General features: G+C 40.3%; 1 protein-coding gene across 2 annotated transcripts in view; it reads left to right on the forward strand.

Annotated features, from left to right (window-relative positions):
* dpy19l3 (dpy-19 like C-mannosyltransferase 3) overlaps positions 1 to 14193 on the forward strand; it is a 75594-nt gene that overhangs the window by 52174 nt on the left and 9227 nt on the right. For both annotated transcript variants that reach the window (XM_085288060.1, XM_085287996.1), the window contains 2 exons: positions 3571 to 3703; positions 13758 to 13916. In XM_085288060.1, coding sequence (XP_085144186.1) covers positions 3571 to 3703; positions 13758 to 13916 — 292 coding nt within the window. The remainder of the gene's footprint in view (positions 1 to 3570; positions 3704 to 13757; positions 13917 to 14193) is intronic.

Consider the following 14193-nt stretch of genomic DNA (forward strand, 5'->3'; position numbering starts at 1 on the left):
AAGAGTTGCAATTGTTCATCCTGTCCAGACAAAAGCTAAGCTCCTAACTCTGACGGTCCCCAGATAATTCTTGTCCAGTCCTCGTGGGATTCTCTCTCCTTGTTTTGTGGATCTGTGTCATTGTGTTTGTCTAATTAAAACAAATTGCTTGATCCATGCTTAAGAAATATGTGCCACTACTCGTTTGTATATCAGTCTTTCAGCAACAATGTGTGTTTCTGCTCTGTCGGTGTGACTGTATCTTCACTATTCTTTAAATACTCTGCTTCCTCTTACTCTCATTCCCGCTCTTGCTCCCTTAATTGTCTTCCTGTCATCCTCCTCCTTGTCGTGCTTTAAATTGTCTAAATTAGAAGCATTTGGCTTCATCCTTAAATGGGGAAAGTGGTGTCTGTGATCTGTGCTTGTGTGTGTGCGTGTCTTCCTCTGCTTTCTAGCTTATCCAGAGGCAGTTTAGAGACAGAGTCAGAGCGACGTCCCTGATTGAACACTTCTCAATCAGAAGTGAGACCAGCAGAAAATCCATGGCCATCCTGGCATTTATATAAAAACACTTCGAGTCACGTCCTCTGTCTCACTATCACTCATCATCATCATCACTTCCACTCAGTAACTCTTTGTGTGCGGGCGGAGTGTCAGCTGCACTCTCTGCAGGTGGAACATAAGATTTATATAAAAGGCAAGAAAAATTTTTAGGAGTGTTTTGGAAGTTACCAAAGTAATCATCAGAAAAGCAGCTGCTCAGACCCTGCGTGCCCACAGAGGCGCTTTCAGTTCTGCTCAATGCTGAGACCACCGCTGAGGTTCAAAGCTGTGCTGGAAAAAAGTGCGAAGTTACCAAACGCCATGAATTTCCACCAATAATGCAGTGATGCGCAGTCGGTGTGATAAAACAGGCCGTCATCACCTCTTAAAATCTTCATGCAGTGTCGATGTTTGAGCCTACGGTCTTTAAAAATCTGGAGTCTAATCAAAATCATGTCATCAGACATTTGTAATTTAGGGATGTTTAAAAATTATTGTTCAGGTTTATGTCTTTACATTTTCTCTCCTCTTCTGGAAAACTGTAAAAAGAACGAATGCTCAGTGTAACAAAAAGCTGATCCGGTCAGACAAAAGTGGGTTGCGGCTGTGTTGCTGAGCTTTATGTTGAATTTGAATTGTTTGCAAAGAGGTCAAAGAGTGCTTTCAGTCCCTTGTGACTGCGGGTGATAAGTTAATCTGTTCTGAAGGCAAATGATGGCATGACTCTTAAAAAGCCTTTGACAGTTCTCACAAATCTTTATACCAAAATCATAAAAGCACGAGCAGGTGAATTGGTTCAGATATGTTTTTCCAGACAAGGTCGAGAATTAATGTATTAATGTAGTTTTTTTTTGCCCTCTCTTTTTTCATGACAGCAGCAAAACCACAGATATAATTCATAACATTAATAGAACTACTCTCCTGAGGTGCGCCTGCCCATTACTTACTCAGACCTTTTTGTTTTCGTGGTCTTTAGCTCCATCACTACGAATTTCTGAAAGAACTACTTTTAACAACTGGTAAATGTAAAACTGTAGAAAAGTAGCTCGATATCAATAGATTATGTCCAAACCTATTAACATGAAGCTATTTTTGGTCTGACTCAGTTTACAGTTAGGTCATGTGGTGTATGTTAATCCTGATTTTTGATTCATAGTTCGTTGGATTGATTAAATATTCAACTTGAGATTTTAGGGGGCAGGAAACAAACAGGAAGTCAGCCTGTTGTCTCCACCAACTTAAAGCAAACTGACTCTTTAGAAGCCAAATCCTCAGCTAGCTGGTAACTTCTCTCTGGTGCTGGTGGGCAGGAAGAGTATAGCTGAGTGACAGCTCCCTGCTGTGGTGGTAAACAAGGCTGGTAAGAAGAAGCTAAAATGCTTGTCAAGCTGTTAGAAACTGCATTCGAGTGACAATCGAGATCATTATCTTCTTAATGGTGCTCTAGAATTTGAGCAACAGGTACTAATGAACACGCTCAAATACACGTTTAAGCACACAAAGAGAAAATAGAAGCAAGGCAGGATCTGTGCTTGGCCACAGTAGAGAGTCTCTTTCAGCCAAGAACATCATTATTTCATTTTTATAATGTCAAAGGGTTCCTGGCTGTTCCTTTCTGCCATTTACATAAAAGAATATAAACATCAAATTAAATGTAATCAACATGGAAGGAAAGAAAATGTTGGCTTAAAGGCAGCAAAGAAGCAAAATGGACAGAAAGGACAACGACGCGTTCCTGCTGAAGGTCAGGAGGCCAAAGCATCAACCCACACGTCCACCTTGGAACATGTTTGAATACCCTCCACTCCGCTCCGCCTACGAGACTCATGCATATGTGCACATCCACATGAGAAACAGTCAGCCGGTCATTACGGTGCTACACGTGTACAGTATATACTGTACAGAGAGCTTGCAGTGCGCACAGCGTTCTCAGCATTCTTCAGTTTTCTTTGGTGAATTCATTTCAGGAAAAGTTAAAGTCACAAATGTTGATGTTCTTTAGTCTTAAACATTTAATTGAAAGAACAAAAAAAGTAACCTTCAATCTGCACTTACTAAACATTAATGACGAGTTTTCTGCTGATCAGTTAAGTCAGAAACTGACATCTCTGATCTTTGAAATGCACATATGAAATTTGCACAGATAATGCAGATAATAATTATCTGTTCAATTTGGGAACTTCATACTTTTTACACTATTTAATTCGTCTACTTTTCCTTATGTAAACGAGCAGTAAATTTGTCTCTTGGAACATCTCGAGCTCATATTTAGGACTCTTGCTGTGAGGTGACAGTGCTAACCACTTAACACAGATAATAAGCGCTGAGAGGTTTGTCTTACTTCTTATGGCTGCCATCTGCCTAGTTTACCATAAAAGCCTAATTGGTGAAGTTCCACTGTAGTGGGTGTCGTTCCCTGGTCCTTCCATCTCTGCACTGAAACTTTTAAATGTCTTTCTGAGTGATACATGCACAGCGGTGTTGATCTGTCTGCCACATTAGCACTGCAGTCAATTTGATGTTTATCTGGAGAATTATTAATGCAACCAGGATGTACCTGACCACAGTTTGCAGGGGCACAGCAAAAGATTTGAATACACACACATTTTCATGCACGCACACAACAAACTAAGTTGTATTAACACGTTAACATGCCACAGCTTTACAAAGCTCGTCCTTGGCGATGTAGAGTTTTCCGTAGCACTGTAACTGCACATCATTTGGCATCTTTTTCTAATTTAATTCATCCGTCTCTGAAAGAAACTTTTAAATGCCATCAGTAGTATGTTCCAATTATTGCAGCAGCTCAAAAGGCAAAAACCTGTGCAGTGAATAACAACAGTAGACCATAAAATAAAGTAAAATTCAATCAAACTTTTCTGATGACTCGATGTTTGTGTGGATAGCCTAAAAACTTTTTCCATCTCTCTGTTGCTTTAACTTCTAAACATATACTGTATTATATTAGCCTAGTCATGCAATATACTATGAAAATGTTTAGAAAGGTGACTGATTTGTCTGTCTCGTTTCTCTGTTTGTCCACAGCACAAAGACACCCAAACAGGCAGTATTTGCTGGAAGCATGCAGCTCCTGGCGGGTATCAAGCTGTGCACAGGCAGAGTTCTCACCAACCACCCCCATTATGAAGATAAAGACCTGCGGGAGCGGACCAGACAGGTACTGTAGGCTGCAATAAAACGAAACTGCCAGAGGGGCTGCAAGATAACACGAACACAATAAATGGAAAACCTGAAGTAAATTGATGGTAATTACAGTGTCAGCTTCATAACACCGAGTCAGGTGGATTTGAATGCCAATTAGCTGCTTGGATTCGCTTTAAGAATAATCACAGCTGTAATATTTGTGTTTTGAAAGAGGTGTGAGATCTGACAAAGCTTTACGAGCCAGTGATATCTTTTAAAGCGGAATTCAGTTCACTTCAGTGGATATTCATCAGTTCACAACGGCAATTTTCTCAAAATGTCTTGTGTTGTAAAGATTCTACCTGGAGTCTTTGTTTTTATTCATTTTCACAATTAAACAGAATGGTCGAGAAAAAGAAAAACCCCACTTCTTCCACCTCACGCGATCAAGTCTGTTTCAGAGGCTAAATAACGGTGCGATTTCTCCCACCTTTTCTCTCCCACTTTTGTTTTGAAGTCTTATGCATATGTCAGCTCTTCCCAGTGTGTAGATTGTTAACACTTGTAATAACCAAGTTATTGTGTGGCGATGCTTCTAGAGCCAACGCTTAGTCATGGCTTTTTTGTTCGCTGCCAGTAGGACCTTTAAAAGATATTTGTCTGTGTGATGTAATTCATCTGGAAAGGGTCCAGGGTAAAGACATGTAAAGTTAGAAAATGCAGAAATGTGACCGTGATCTGCCGTCTTTTCTCCATCTTCTCTCCAGCACACCGGTTGAGTTCCAGTTAATTTAGATTTCAGTTTAAGAGTAACAAAGAAGTCCCTCCACGTCCAGTTATTACTTGTTACTTAGGTATCACAAAGGTATCACATGCTCTGTGTTATCCTTGTTCAAAGAAATGATAGTTGTTTTGTTTTTTAACCTTTGGGTCTTTCTGGAATTATATACATCAATAACTATCTGAATATTATCTGACAGTTCTTGTTCTTACAAATATAATCACAGATTTGTAAGTATCTGTGAAAGTCCCGCTCATATAGCTGAGTTTGTGTGTTAGTGCTGTTACTGTGTGGCTTCCCAGAGACATGGGTCACGTTAGTACACAAACGCTGTTTGTGCGAAACTGGTGAAATATTCACATCTCGCCCAATGTCAACGCACCTCGACCCTGAAATGGATACACAGTTAAGGAAATGGATGAGTGACAACTTTGGGTCATCTGTAATGGAATGTATAATAATAATGTATACTTTATTAATCCCTGTAGGGAAATTACTCTGCATTTAACCCGTTCACTCAGTGAAGCAGTGGACAGCCACCAATCAGTCGCTTGGGGAGCAGTGTGTACGGACAGTACCTTGCTCAGGGGTACCTCAGGATAGCCGTTCAGTGGATTCAAACCCCCGACCTTCCAATCAAGGGGTGACCACTCTACCTGCTGAGCTATCCCTACCCTTGTTCATTGAAATGGTGCACTAGGCTCATTGTGGGTAGGTAAGGGGAAAAAACGAGCAGTTGAAACTCAAGTTTAAAATTTATATGTACAATTAGAAAAACAGTTTTTTGTTTCTGTCATGGAACATAATACAAGGCTCTAGAGTGCGACCAATGTGGTCGCAAATACGACCAAATTTTTCAGTGGTGCGACTAAAAATAAAAATAATTTGGTTGCACCTGTGCGACCAACTGTTCGGGTAGCGAAAAAAAAAAAAAAAATCTGCAGCCTTCCCTGTGGTCAACAACAGACACACATTTTGCCCCTATCGTGGACTAAACCAATCAGAGATAGTAAGGGGCGGGACCTCTATGATTGGCCGTGGTCCAGTTGAAAGTGCAGGTGGAAGTGGGAGGTGAGTAGCTTGAATAAAGCGATATCAATTCATTAAATCCTGAATCGACTTTTAAATATAACTTTGTTTTGCCAGAAACGCCAGATTCTCAGATTAAAGCTCACAAAACCATTTCAAAAACAACCAAACAGCAAATGAGAGCAGGTACACGGACTCCACACAAAGACGTAAACACAGACCCGATGCATCAGAATCAGCTTTGTCTTTCTCGGCTTTCTCACCCGACGGCCCGTAGACGGACACGCTGTCGGAGCTTAGCGGTTCTGATGCGTCCGGTCTGTGTTTACGTCTTTTTGCACTGATTCTGAGCTGCAGGTTTTGTCTCTCCAACCAAAATTCACCGAGCCAGCAGCAAAAGAAGCAGCAAACTGCGCTTCACATTTGATCAATGTCGTCATGAACTTTGCTGTTTTGCTTCCACGACTATTAAAATCACACTTCATGCACAGCTAGCTCTCTCTCTCTCTCTCTGTACTTCAAGAACAGTTTCCGTCTCCAATCTCTGTTTTCTGTATTATTCATTCGCTTATTACCCACCAGTCTACCGCTGTTTACAGCGCTGTGGCTGCTGTCTTTTTCTTTTTCTTTTTTTCACTTAAATGACTTCGGACAAGAAAGCCTGTTTTTTCTGTTGTTCAATACTGAAGAAATTTAAACTTTATATGCAGAACAATATTTTTAAGGTTATCTGCTATAAAAAGCCAGACCAGGAAAATCTCCTTCATGTTTTTCTGTGTTTTATTCTCAGTTACTTTCACACAAAGGCATCTGCTGTGATGTTCACAATTCTGATGAAGTCAGTACTGATAAATGATCAGAATTATAATATTTCTGACTGTCTGAGGCCAAGTTGAATCGAATCGGGACTTTGAAAACCGGAATCGAATGGATTATAGAAATCAGTGATGATACCCAGCCCTAGTGAGCCGCCTAGGCACGACAGACGTGGATGTAGCTGTAATAGGAAAAGAACTATTGCTAACTTTTCTGTTAAGGCCTGATCCTTCTGAAATTCATAGCCAGTGCTCTGACACGGTGTCATCAATATTTGAATGCTGAAAAAGCACAGTGTATCCAGAAAAACACATTATATTATGTAAATTATTATAAAATTTGTGTGCGCCTAACTTTTTAAAGTTAGGCATACCGGTACGCCCATGGCAAAAAGTTAGTCTAGAGCCCTGTAATAGCTTTGTGTTGAGGGTAGGGCTGTGCGATATGACCGAAATCTCATATCCCGATATAAGAATTCTATCATCACGATAACGATATAAATCACAAAAATGTAAAAACAGGCGCTTGTCCGTCTGTAGTGTGGTTATATAAAATATAAGAGAAAGAGAGAACTTTAAGAAATGAATATAGCCACTACAGTGACCATCAAAACAATGAAAAAATATTGCCGTAAACAGCTTATTTTGCGACACCGCAAAACAAACGATAGCGTAAAATGAAACGATAGACGTTTTTATATCGTCATCCGATATATATGGTTATATCGAACAGCCCTAGTTGCTGGGTAGAACCAACCTGCTCACACTCAGATGCTGGACTGCTTTCACATCAGTCAGGAAGGGCTGCTGTGCAGATGCATCTATTGCTTTGTAGTTCTCAGTGCACAAATGCTCAACTAACCCCAGTCAGTGTGGATTCCTTTTTTTCTTTGCTTCTTGTAAACGTGCGAAGTGAAACAATTTAATTCTATAATGAAAACCCCCTAAAACCCATTACCCCTCCAGACCCCCCCCCCCCTCTATTTTTTTTCTAGCATTTTTTTTGTCCCTCACTTTTTTGGGGGGTCCAAAATGGCATTAATACACCAATTGCGTGAATGTGTGCGTGAATGGGTGGATGACTGGATATGTAAAGCGCTTTGGGGTCCTTAGGGACTAGTAAGGCGCTATATAAATACAGGCCATTTACCATTTAAAGTTATTTTCAAACACTAGAAAAAATATTGAAAACCTCATTGTGTGCAACCTTCCTTATCTGCTTTTAAATCACGTCTTAAAACACGTCTATTTACCTTTCAGCACAGCAGGACTGCCTCTTAATATGCTTGTTATTAATTGTATTTAATTTTAAGATATTCTAATGTAATTTAAGCTGTTTTCTCTTTACTTTGTATTTGTAGCACTTTGGCCAACATTGTAAAGTGCGTTATAAATAAAGATGCTATGCTATATATTTTTCAGTTTTGGTAATTTGCATTTTGAATTATGTTCTTTAAAAATCCAAAAAATGAACAGTGAAACTGGAAATGAAGTGAACTGAGATATTTTTGTGTTACCAGCCACAGTCCACAGTTAGACTAAAGCCACAGTAACTGAGTGCGAGTGTAGCTGCACACCATTTATTGCATTTTCTTTGTTTTGATTCAATTTTATTTAAGTAATATTTAACCTTTATACATTATTTTGGTGCCGCAGTCAGTGTCAGAATTTTCAGGCTATTTCCAGATCTCGTGGTTGCGTTTTTCCCGCCCTCCTCTACACAGTGAAATCTGTTTTGTACAACATCCCCACCCATCCATCTCACTCAGCTCTGTGCTAATGTCTTGCGTGAGAGACCAGGGAATTGTCTGTAGATGGGGGCCATTGACCTGCAGTGATTGTCTGAATGAATATGGGATCAGAAGATGCACTGAGTACATTGTGCATCCATTACAGTGGGATGAATGGTAACGTAGGAAAAATGGAGCCTAAAAGTGCTGTGTTCCAGTAAAGGAGAGATGAATGGTGGCGCATGTACTGAGTGCATATTAGTATTGTAATGTATGTGAGGAATGCTGCGGAGGCATTGTTTTCTTTTTCCCTTTTTCCGTGAATGTTTTTTTTCCTGCTGAAATCAGGTTTAAAGCAGCAAAGGCAGCGTTTCACTTTACTTCTGTGTATTATTCATGAATTCTCATTGTATTGTGTTTTCATTAGTATATTTTTCCCTTTGGCCTGTTATTACATGCCCTGCCAATGCACTTAAATAACTGGTTGTCACTCCCATATTGACTGAATTCAGACAGTGAAATAGAAAACATGACAAATATCACTTTTTCCCAAACATGCTGCAAACCACATGCAGCTAATGACCAAACACAATGGAGAATTACCTTTATTATGACTTTTTTTTTCTGCTTCTGCATGCGGTGTGTCTTCTTTGCAATGAGCGGAAAGTAATGTGTGGGTCATTTCTCGGGTAGCTGAGCCTGTGATTTGCCTCCCAGCGGGAAGTCAGCCATGCTGAGCCGCTGGCGAGGCTCAAGCCTAGTATGGAGCTCATTAATGGACCACGACACTGGTTCAGGCCTACTGGGCTTTATCTGTGTCCAGCTATCTTTATGAGGACCAGGCTGAGTTTTAGACCACTGGAGTGAGTATATTTTGGAAGAGTGAAGACATTTTGGTCCTTATCAAAAGGCTGTTTTAGGGTTAAGACTCTGTTTTAGGATTAGAGTTTGTTTAGGTTTAGGTAAGGTGTTAGAAGTGAATGTCCTCATGAAGACAGCTGTGCAAACGTGGCTCTGTTTTCTTTGTTATTATGGAAGAAAACTGCATAAATGTCTTTTAAAACATGGTCCCACTTCTTGTGTAAGATAAATGTCACTGCAACATTATTCATTAATGGACAACAAGTATAGATATTCCCATCACCTGCTGTAGTCCGTTCTATATTAATTTGCATACCTATAGTATTGTGCAAAAGTCTTGAGCCACCCCTCAAGTCTTTGTATTTTACTAGAAAAATGGGATAAAGAGTTTTATAGTGATTTATCGTAACATGGCAAAATACTGGAAACAGTATATAAAGCAAAACAGAGTTTATGCAATACTAACGACCACCTTTACCTTTAAGACAGACAAACTCTCTTAGGCGAGCTCTCTTGTAATTCCTTTAAGTACTCTTCAGAAATAGTAGACATGGACATCCAGAGCTTTTCTTTGGATGTTTCTGCCCTTTTTCCCGTTCTCGGTCAAGAGGATCCCACAGTGCTTCGGTGATGTTGAGGAGGTCAGTCCATGACTGATGATGTTTATCTGTGTGTTTTCTGTCCGGATATGCTTTTGCTGAATTGGCAGCTGAAAATGAAGCCTTTGCCTTGCATGCTTGCTTTCAGTTTCAGCAATCTGATGGTCCTTCTCTGTGTTCATAAGTTTGACAAGATGCACAACATCACTGACTAAAATCCAGAACCTGTAGACACTCACTGTGGTGTCTCTTTCCTCAGATGCTGTTCATCTGTTGTAGATAGTCTTTTAGGTCTGCCACGTCTTCTTTTGTCCTCTTAATTGGGAATTTTTGGGAATCACCTTTTTTGTACAAAAAAAACTGTACAGAGTGTATTCTTTAACAAATCTGAGCTGATGGGGCGATACTGATTTTGACTTAGTTCTCACACAAAAACATTTTTAGGAAAAGCAAGTTTCAGTCTCTTTTTCCAGACATGTCAGTGGAAATAAAAAGCAATAAAATCTATTATGTGGTTGCTGCAGGATAAAGAACGAGCTAATGAGATTTGAGGGGGTCCTTTTATATAGCCATAGTTTTTCTTTCTTTACAGCACACAATGGTAGGTAGTCCACTAATGAGAAGGTCAGTGGTTTGATCTCCAGCATCCTCAGCCTGCATGTTCAAGTAACCACGGGCAACATCCTAAACTATGTGATGGATGTAGTTTGGAGAGTAAAGTACGGTGGCCCTGAGAGGCCAAACGGACTGCAACTTCAGAAAACAGCATTTTTTTCTTTTTGCAGCATTTTTCTTTTTGCAAGTGTTTTCTGAAGTTGCAGTCCGTTTGGCCTCTCAGGGCCACCGTAGTAAAGCACTTTAAGCGGTCAATAAGGACAGAAGAGGCTTTCTATAAGTGCGGTTCGTTTACGGATTACTTCTGAATTCATGCAATACATCATCAATAAAGAGCGAGCAGGTGCCACAGCCAGCAGCACACCACCAACCATGACATGACCTCCATGTTTCACAGATATACTGATGGGATTTCCATGTGTACTCACTGCTTTTCATACACACTTTGGGGTTTCCTTTACCTTTGTAAACTTTTTTGTTTAATTTGTCTTTGAAGTTACTCTTAATAGCAAATTCCAGTCTGAGGCTACGTCCACACGTACCCGGGTATTTTTGAAAACGCAGGTTTTTCTATGCGTTTGCACCTTTCGTCCACACGTAAACGGCGTTTTTGGTCACTGAAAACGGAGATTTTTAAAAACTCCGGCCAGGGTGGATATTTTTGAAAACTCAGTTTTTGCATTTACGTGTGGACGAGAAAAACGCAGAAAATGCAGCGTCAAAGGTGTGCGCCTTTTTTGACGTCACACTGTGCGCCACGTTATTGTTTCGGTGAAATGAATTTCTACAATACTGTTAATTCTACTCTCTGCAGTGTTTAAATGCTTACATATACACACAGTTACTGTCCCTCCACACATACGACTCGGTTCTGCTTCTATGCCCCAGCTTTGTTTACTTTTTCCCACTGAGGCTTCTAGACTTCTGATTGGCCAACATTTCTGTGCGGTTAGGAATCTAGCGCCACCTGTTGCTTTGGCATGTTCATAGCAGCATTTTCCTTCATTTCTGCCTTTATGTGTGGACGGGATTATTTTTTAAAACGAAAACGTAAAATCTCCGTTTTTAAAAATACCCGTGTACGTGTGGACGTAGTGTTTCCTTTTATACAATCTACATATAACCTCAAGCTGCTCGGGAACTTCCTATGATGCTTCGAGAACTTTGTCATCCCCATGTGTTGCTATCCTGTATATTTGTCTACCCTCTCCTCAACTTCCTCCCCACAAATGCTTACTGCTAAGGGATCATCTTACTGTTGGGGTTCTCTTTTCTAATATTCTGGGGTCTTAAAGATTTACAGCACTCAGAGAAAGCCGCTGTGAACTGGTGCTATAGCCATAAAACAGAATTGAAATTTCATCATTTGACAGAAATTGGTTTATTTTCCTCTTTTATGACCATCTGGTTGGAAAATTGTATTACATCTAAGTAAATTAAACCTCAATTAGGAAAACTTGATTTTATTATAACCCTTTTGTTAAACCATTTTAAAGTCAAACATGTCTTTTTTTTCTTCAGAGAAATCCACACTGCTGTAGTCGATTATATCCTTTTGTCGTGTTGTTACAATAGCTTCGTTTTTGCTCACACATGAGCTGCTTTTCAGTCATAATCAGTTCTGTGGTCTTTGCATCGTGTTCGCCTTCTGGCTCCTATTGCAATCTCAACAGATAATAGTGCACAATTCAGTTCACTTTATGTGCAGCAATTCATAACTGACTTCATGTCAGTGCACTTTAAATCATGAGGGCAGCCCCGGACAATAGTAGGGCTCAATCAGCAGAACAGAGCCGTTTCAAACATTAAAATGCATTCGAAGACCAATAAAGGAAGGTTGATTGCTTCTTTATTTTAATTTATTTTACACTTCTGATAAAATTCTGCGACTTAGATACTTCAAGAATCTTTTGGCACCCACTAAGAGGTTTTAGGACTGCAGTTGTTGATCATAAGGGTTCCATCCTCATTACTTTCTTACATACATCTTGATACACAGAAAAGCTCTCGTGCAGTCAACGTAAAAAGTTGCCACGACTCCACTTAGTCAAGCAAAATGGTCGACGCCATTTTTGACACCACAGGGGAAAACGACAAAAAAATGAAGAGGCATCTCTTCTTTAAAAACTGGAGATGAGACCAGTATTGGTCTATATTCAGCTACAGCCCTGATTATTTCCTGAGTGTCTGGTGACTTGGCATCATGTTTTCATAGCTGATCAAATGGAGCTTGTAGGGTTGGCATCAGCGGACTTTCACTCAGCACCAATCTGTGAGTTCAAGAGAAACGATTAACGTTTTCTTCTGTTAACACTGCCCTCTGGCAAGACATTGGTTTGATATCGACCCCCTCCCCGTCTGAACTGTCCAGACTGCGTTAGCTTGGTAGGTTGCAGGTGTTTGCAGGCTACAGCTACGTGAAAGACTCCTTGAATTCGTTTGTGGTTCAGACAGAGGAAGAAAAGTCAAGAAAAAATCAGCAGCTATTTAGATTCAGTTTTGTTAGTTGACTTCTTTATTTACTCGAGCGGAATACACATTTTTGTTTATCAAATGCTCGAATATAAAATGCTTACTGACACTCTGCCTGCAAAACCTGCTGGGGTTTTACAATAATGCTGCCAGGACTTTGTCCGCCAGGCCGTGCAGTGCTTTACTTCATCTCAGTGACACAGTGTGGTTCAGTGAATTGTTCTAAGCTGGTTATTTACAGCAGTTGACATATATATATATTTTTAAAATACACTGAGAGCTGGATCAGTTAAATATTGATTTGGAGCTTTTCATGAGATCATCTCGAGAGGATAAACTGTGACAATGATACTACGCTGTAGTACTTTTAGAGTCATCCCTCACTTAGTATCAGATTCTGACAGTTCTTGACTATTTTTAATATCTAATATTTAGTTGTCACTTTATTTCCATTGTGATTTTCCACCATATTTCATCACCAGCCACAGAAGGGCTCTCCAAATGGCTCCAGTGAACGCTCGTCATTTTTGCATCATCGCCGACAGATTTAGGCTCGTTTGCAAAGGAAGATGCTCATGCTTGTGTCATTGTGGTTAATCACTGAAAGCACAATGTAGTGAGTATATTTGATATTCACCGTTAAGATGATCCAAAAACACCAACAAACAAACTAAAACAGCACTTAGTGGTTATATTAGTGTGATTTCAGTCACAGGTGAGATTCAGTTGGATTGATGCTTTTTTTACAGCTTATTTGAACCTTTCTAAAAGTTGCTGTTTCACTGTGTTTTGCAATAAATCAGCTCTTAGCCAGTTTTTGCAGTATTTATGGGCTGCATAATTTGTCCATTTAAATCTTTTGCCTGCTACAAATAAAAGATGAACCATGAGAGTTTTCCTGGAAGCTGGGATTTATGTTTTCAGCTTTAGTTCTTGTTCCCCTGCGGGTTTTGTTTGAGTCATAATTGTTTTCATTCTATTTTTTTTGTTTTTCAAAGTAAACGTTTCCTAATTGGAATAAACCAAGTTTCATAAAGTGTAATTCAGAAAACAAATGTGTCGGGTAATTGAGTTCCAGGGGAGAAGTTTTCCCCTCCCAGCAATATCAAGTTAATATTGGCTTCCTTTCAGGAAATACTTATATGTGTGTGTGTGTGTGTGTGTGTGTGTGTGTGTGTGAGAACAGGTGTATCAAGTGTACGCTCGCCGCTCCCCAGAGGAAGTATACGATATCCTGAAGGCTATTGGGGCCGACTATGTGGTGTTGGAAAACAGCATCTGCTATGAGCGGAGGCACAGGCGGGGCTGCAGACTGCGGGACCTGCTCGACCTGGCCAACGGACATGTGGGTGGCTTTCATTTAATGTGACTCACTGTGTGTGTGTGTGTGTCAGCATGCGCCGTCCCCTCTGCCGACTCCTGCGACTCGGTGAAAGCTCTCAGCCTCTGCAGACAGATCAATAGTCCCACTTCTTATCTGCGCATCACTGTCTCTCACTCTTTTGCCGCCGCTCACCCCCACTCCCCCAGACTCTTTATTTTGATGTCAGATGCGGCTCACCGGCTATTTGGATTACCAGAAGCGAGGCGAGCTTCGGTCTGACCCAGCATCGTGTAAGACA

The sequence above is a fragment of the Mchenga conophoros genome, linkage group LG1 (genome assembly GCF_057382185.1).
Source record: "Mchenga conophoros isolate Kocher_MC1m ecotype Shallow Benthic linkage group LG1, M_conophoros_male_GT1.1, whole genome shotgun sequence".
Lineage (NCBI taxonomy): Eukaryota > Metazoa > Chordata > Actinopteri > Cichliformes > Cichlidae > Mchenga > Mchenga conophoros.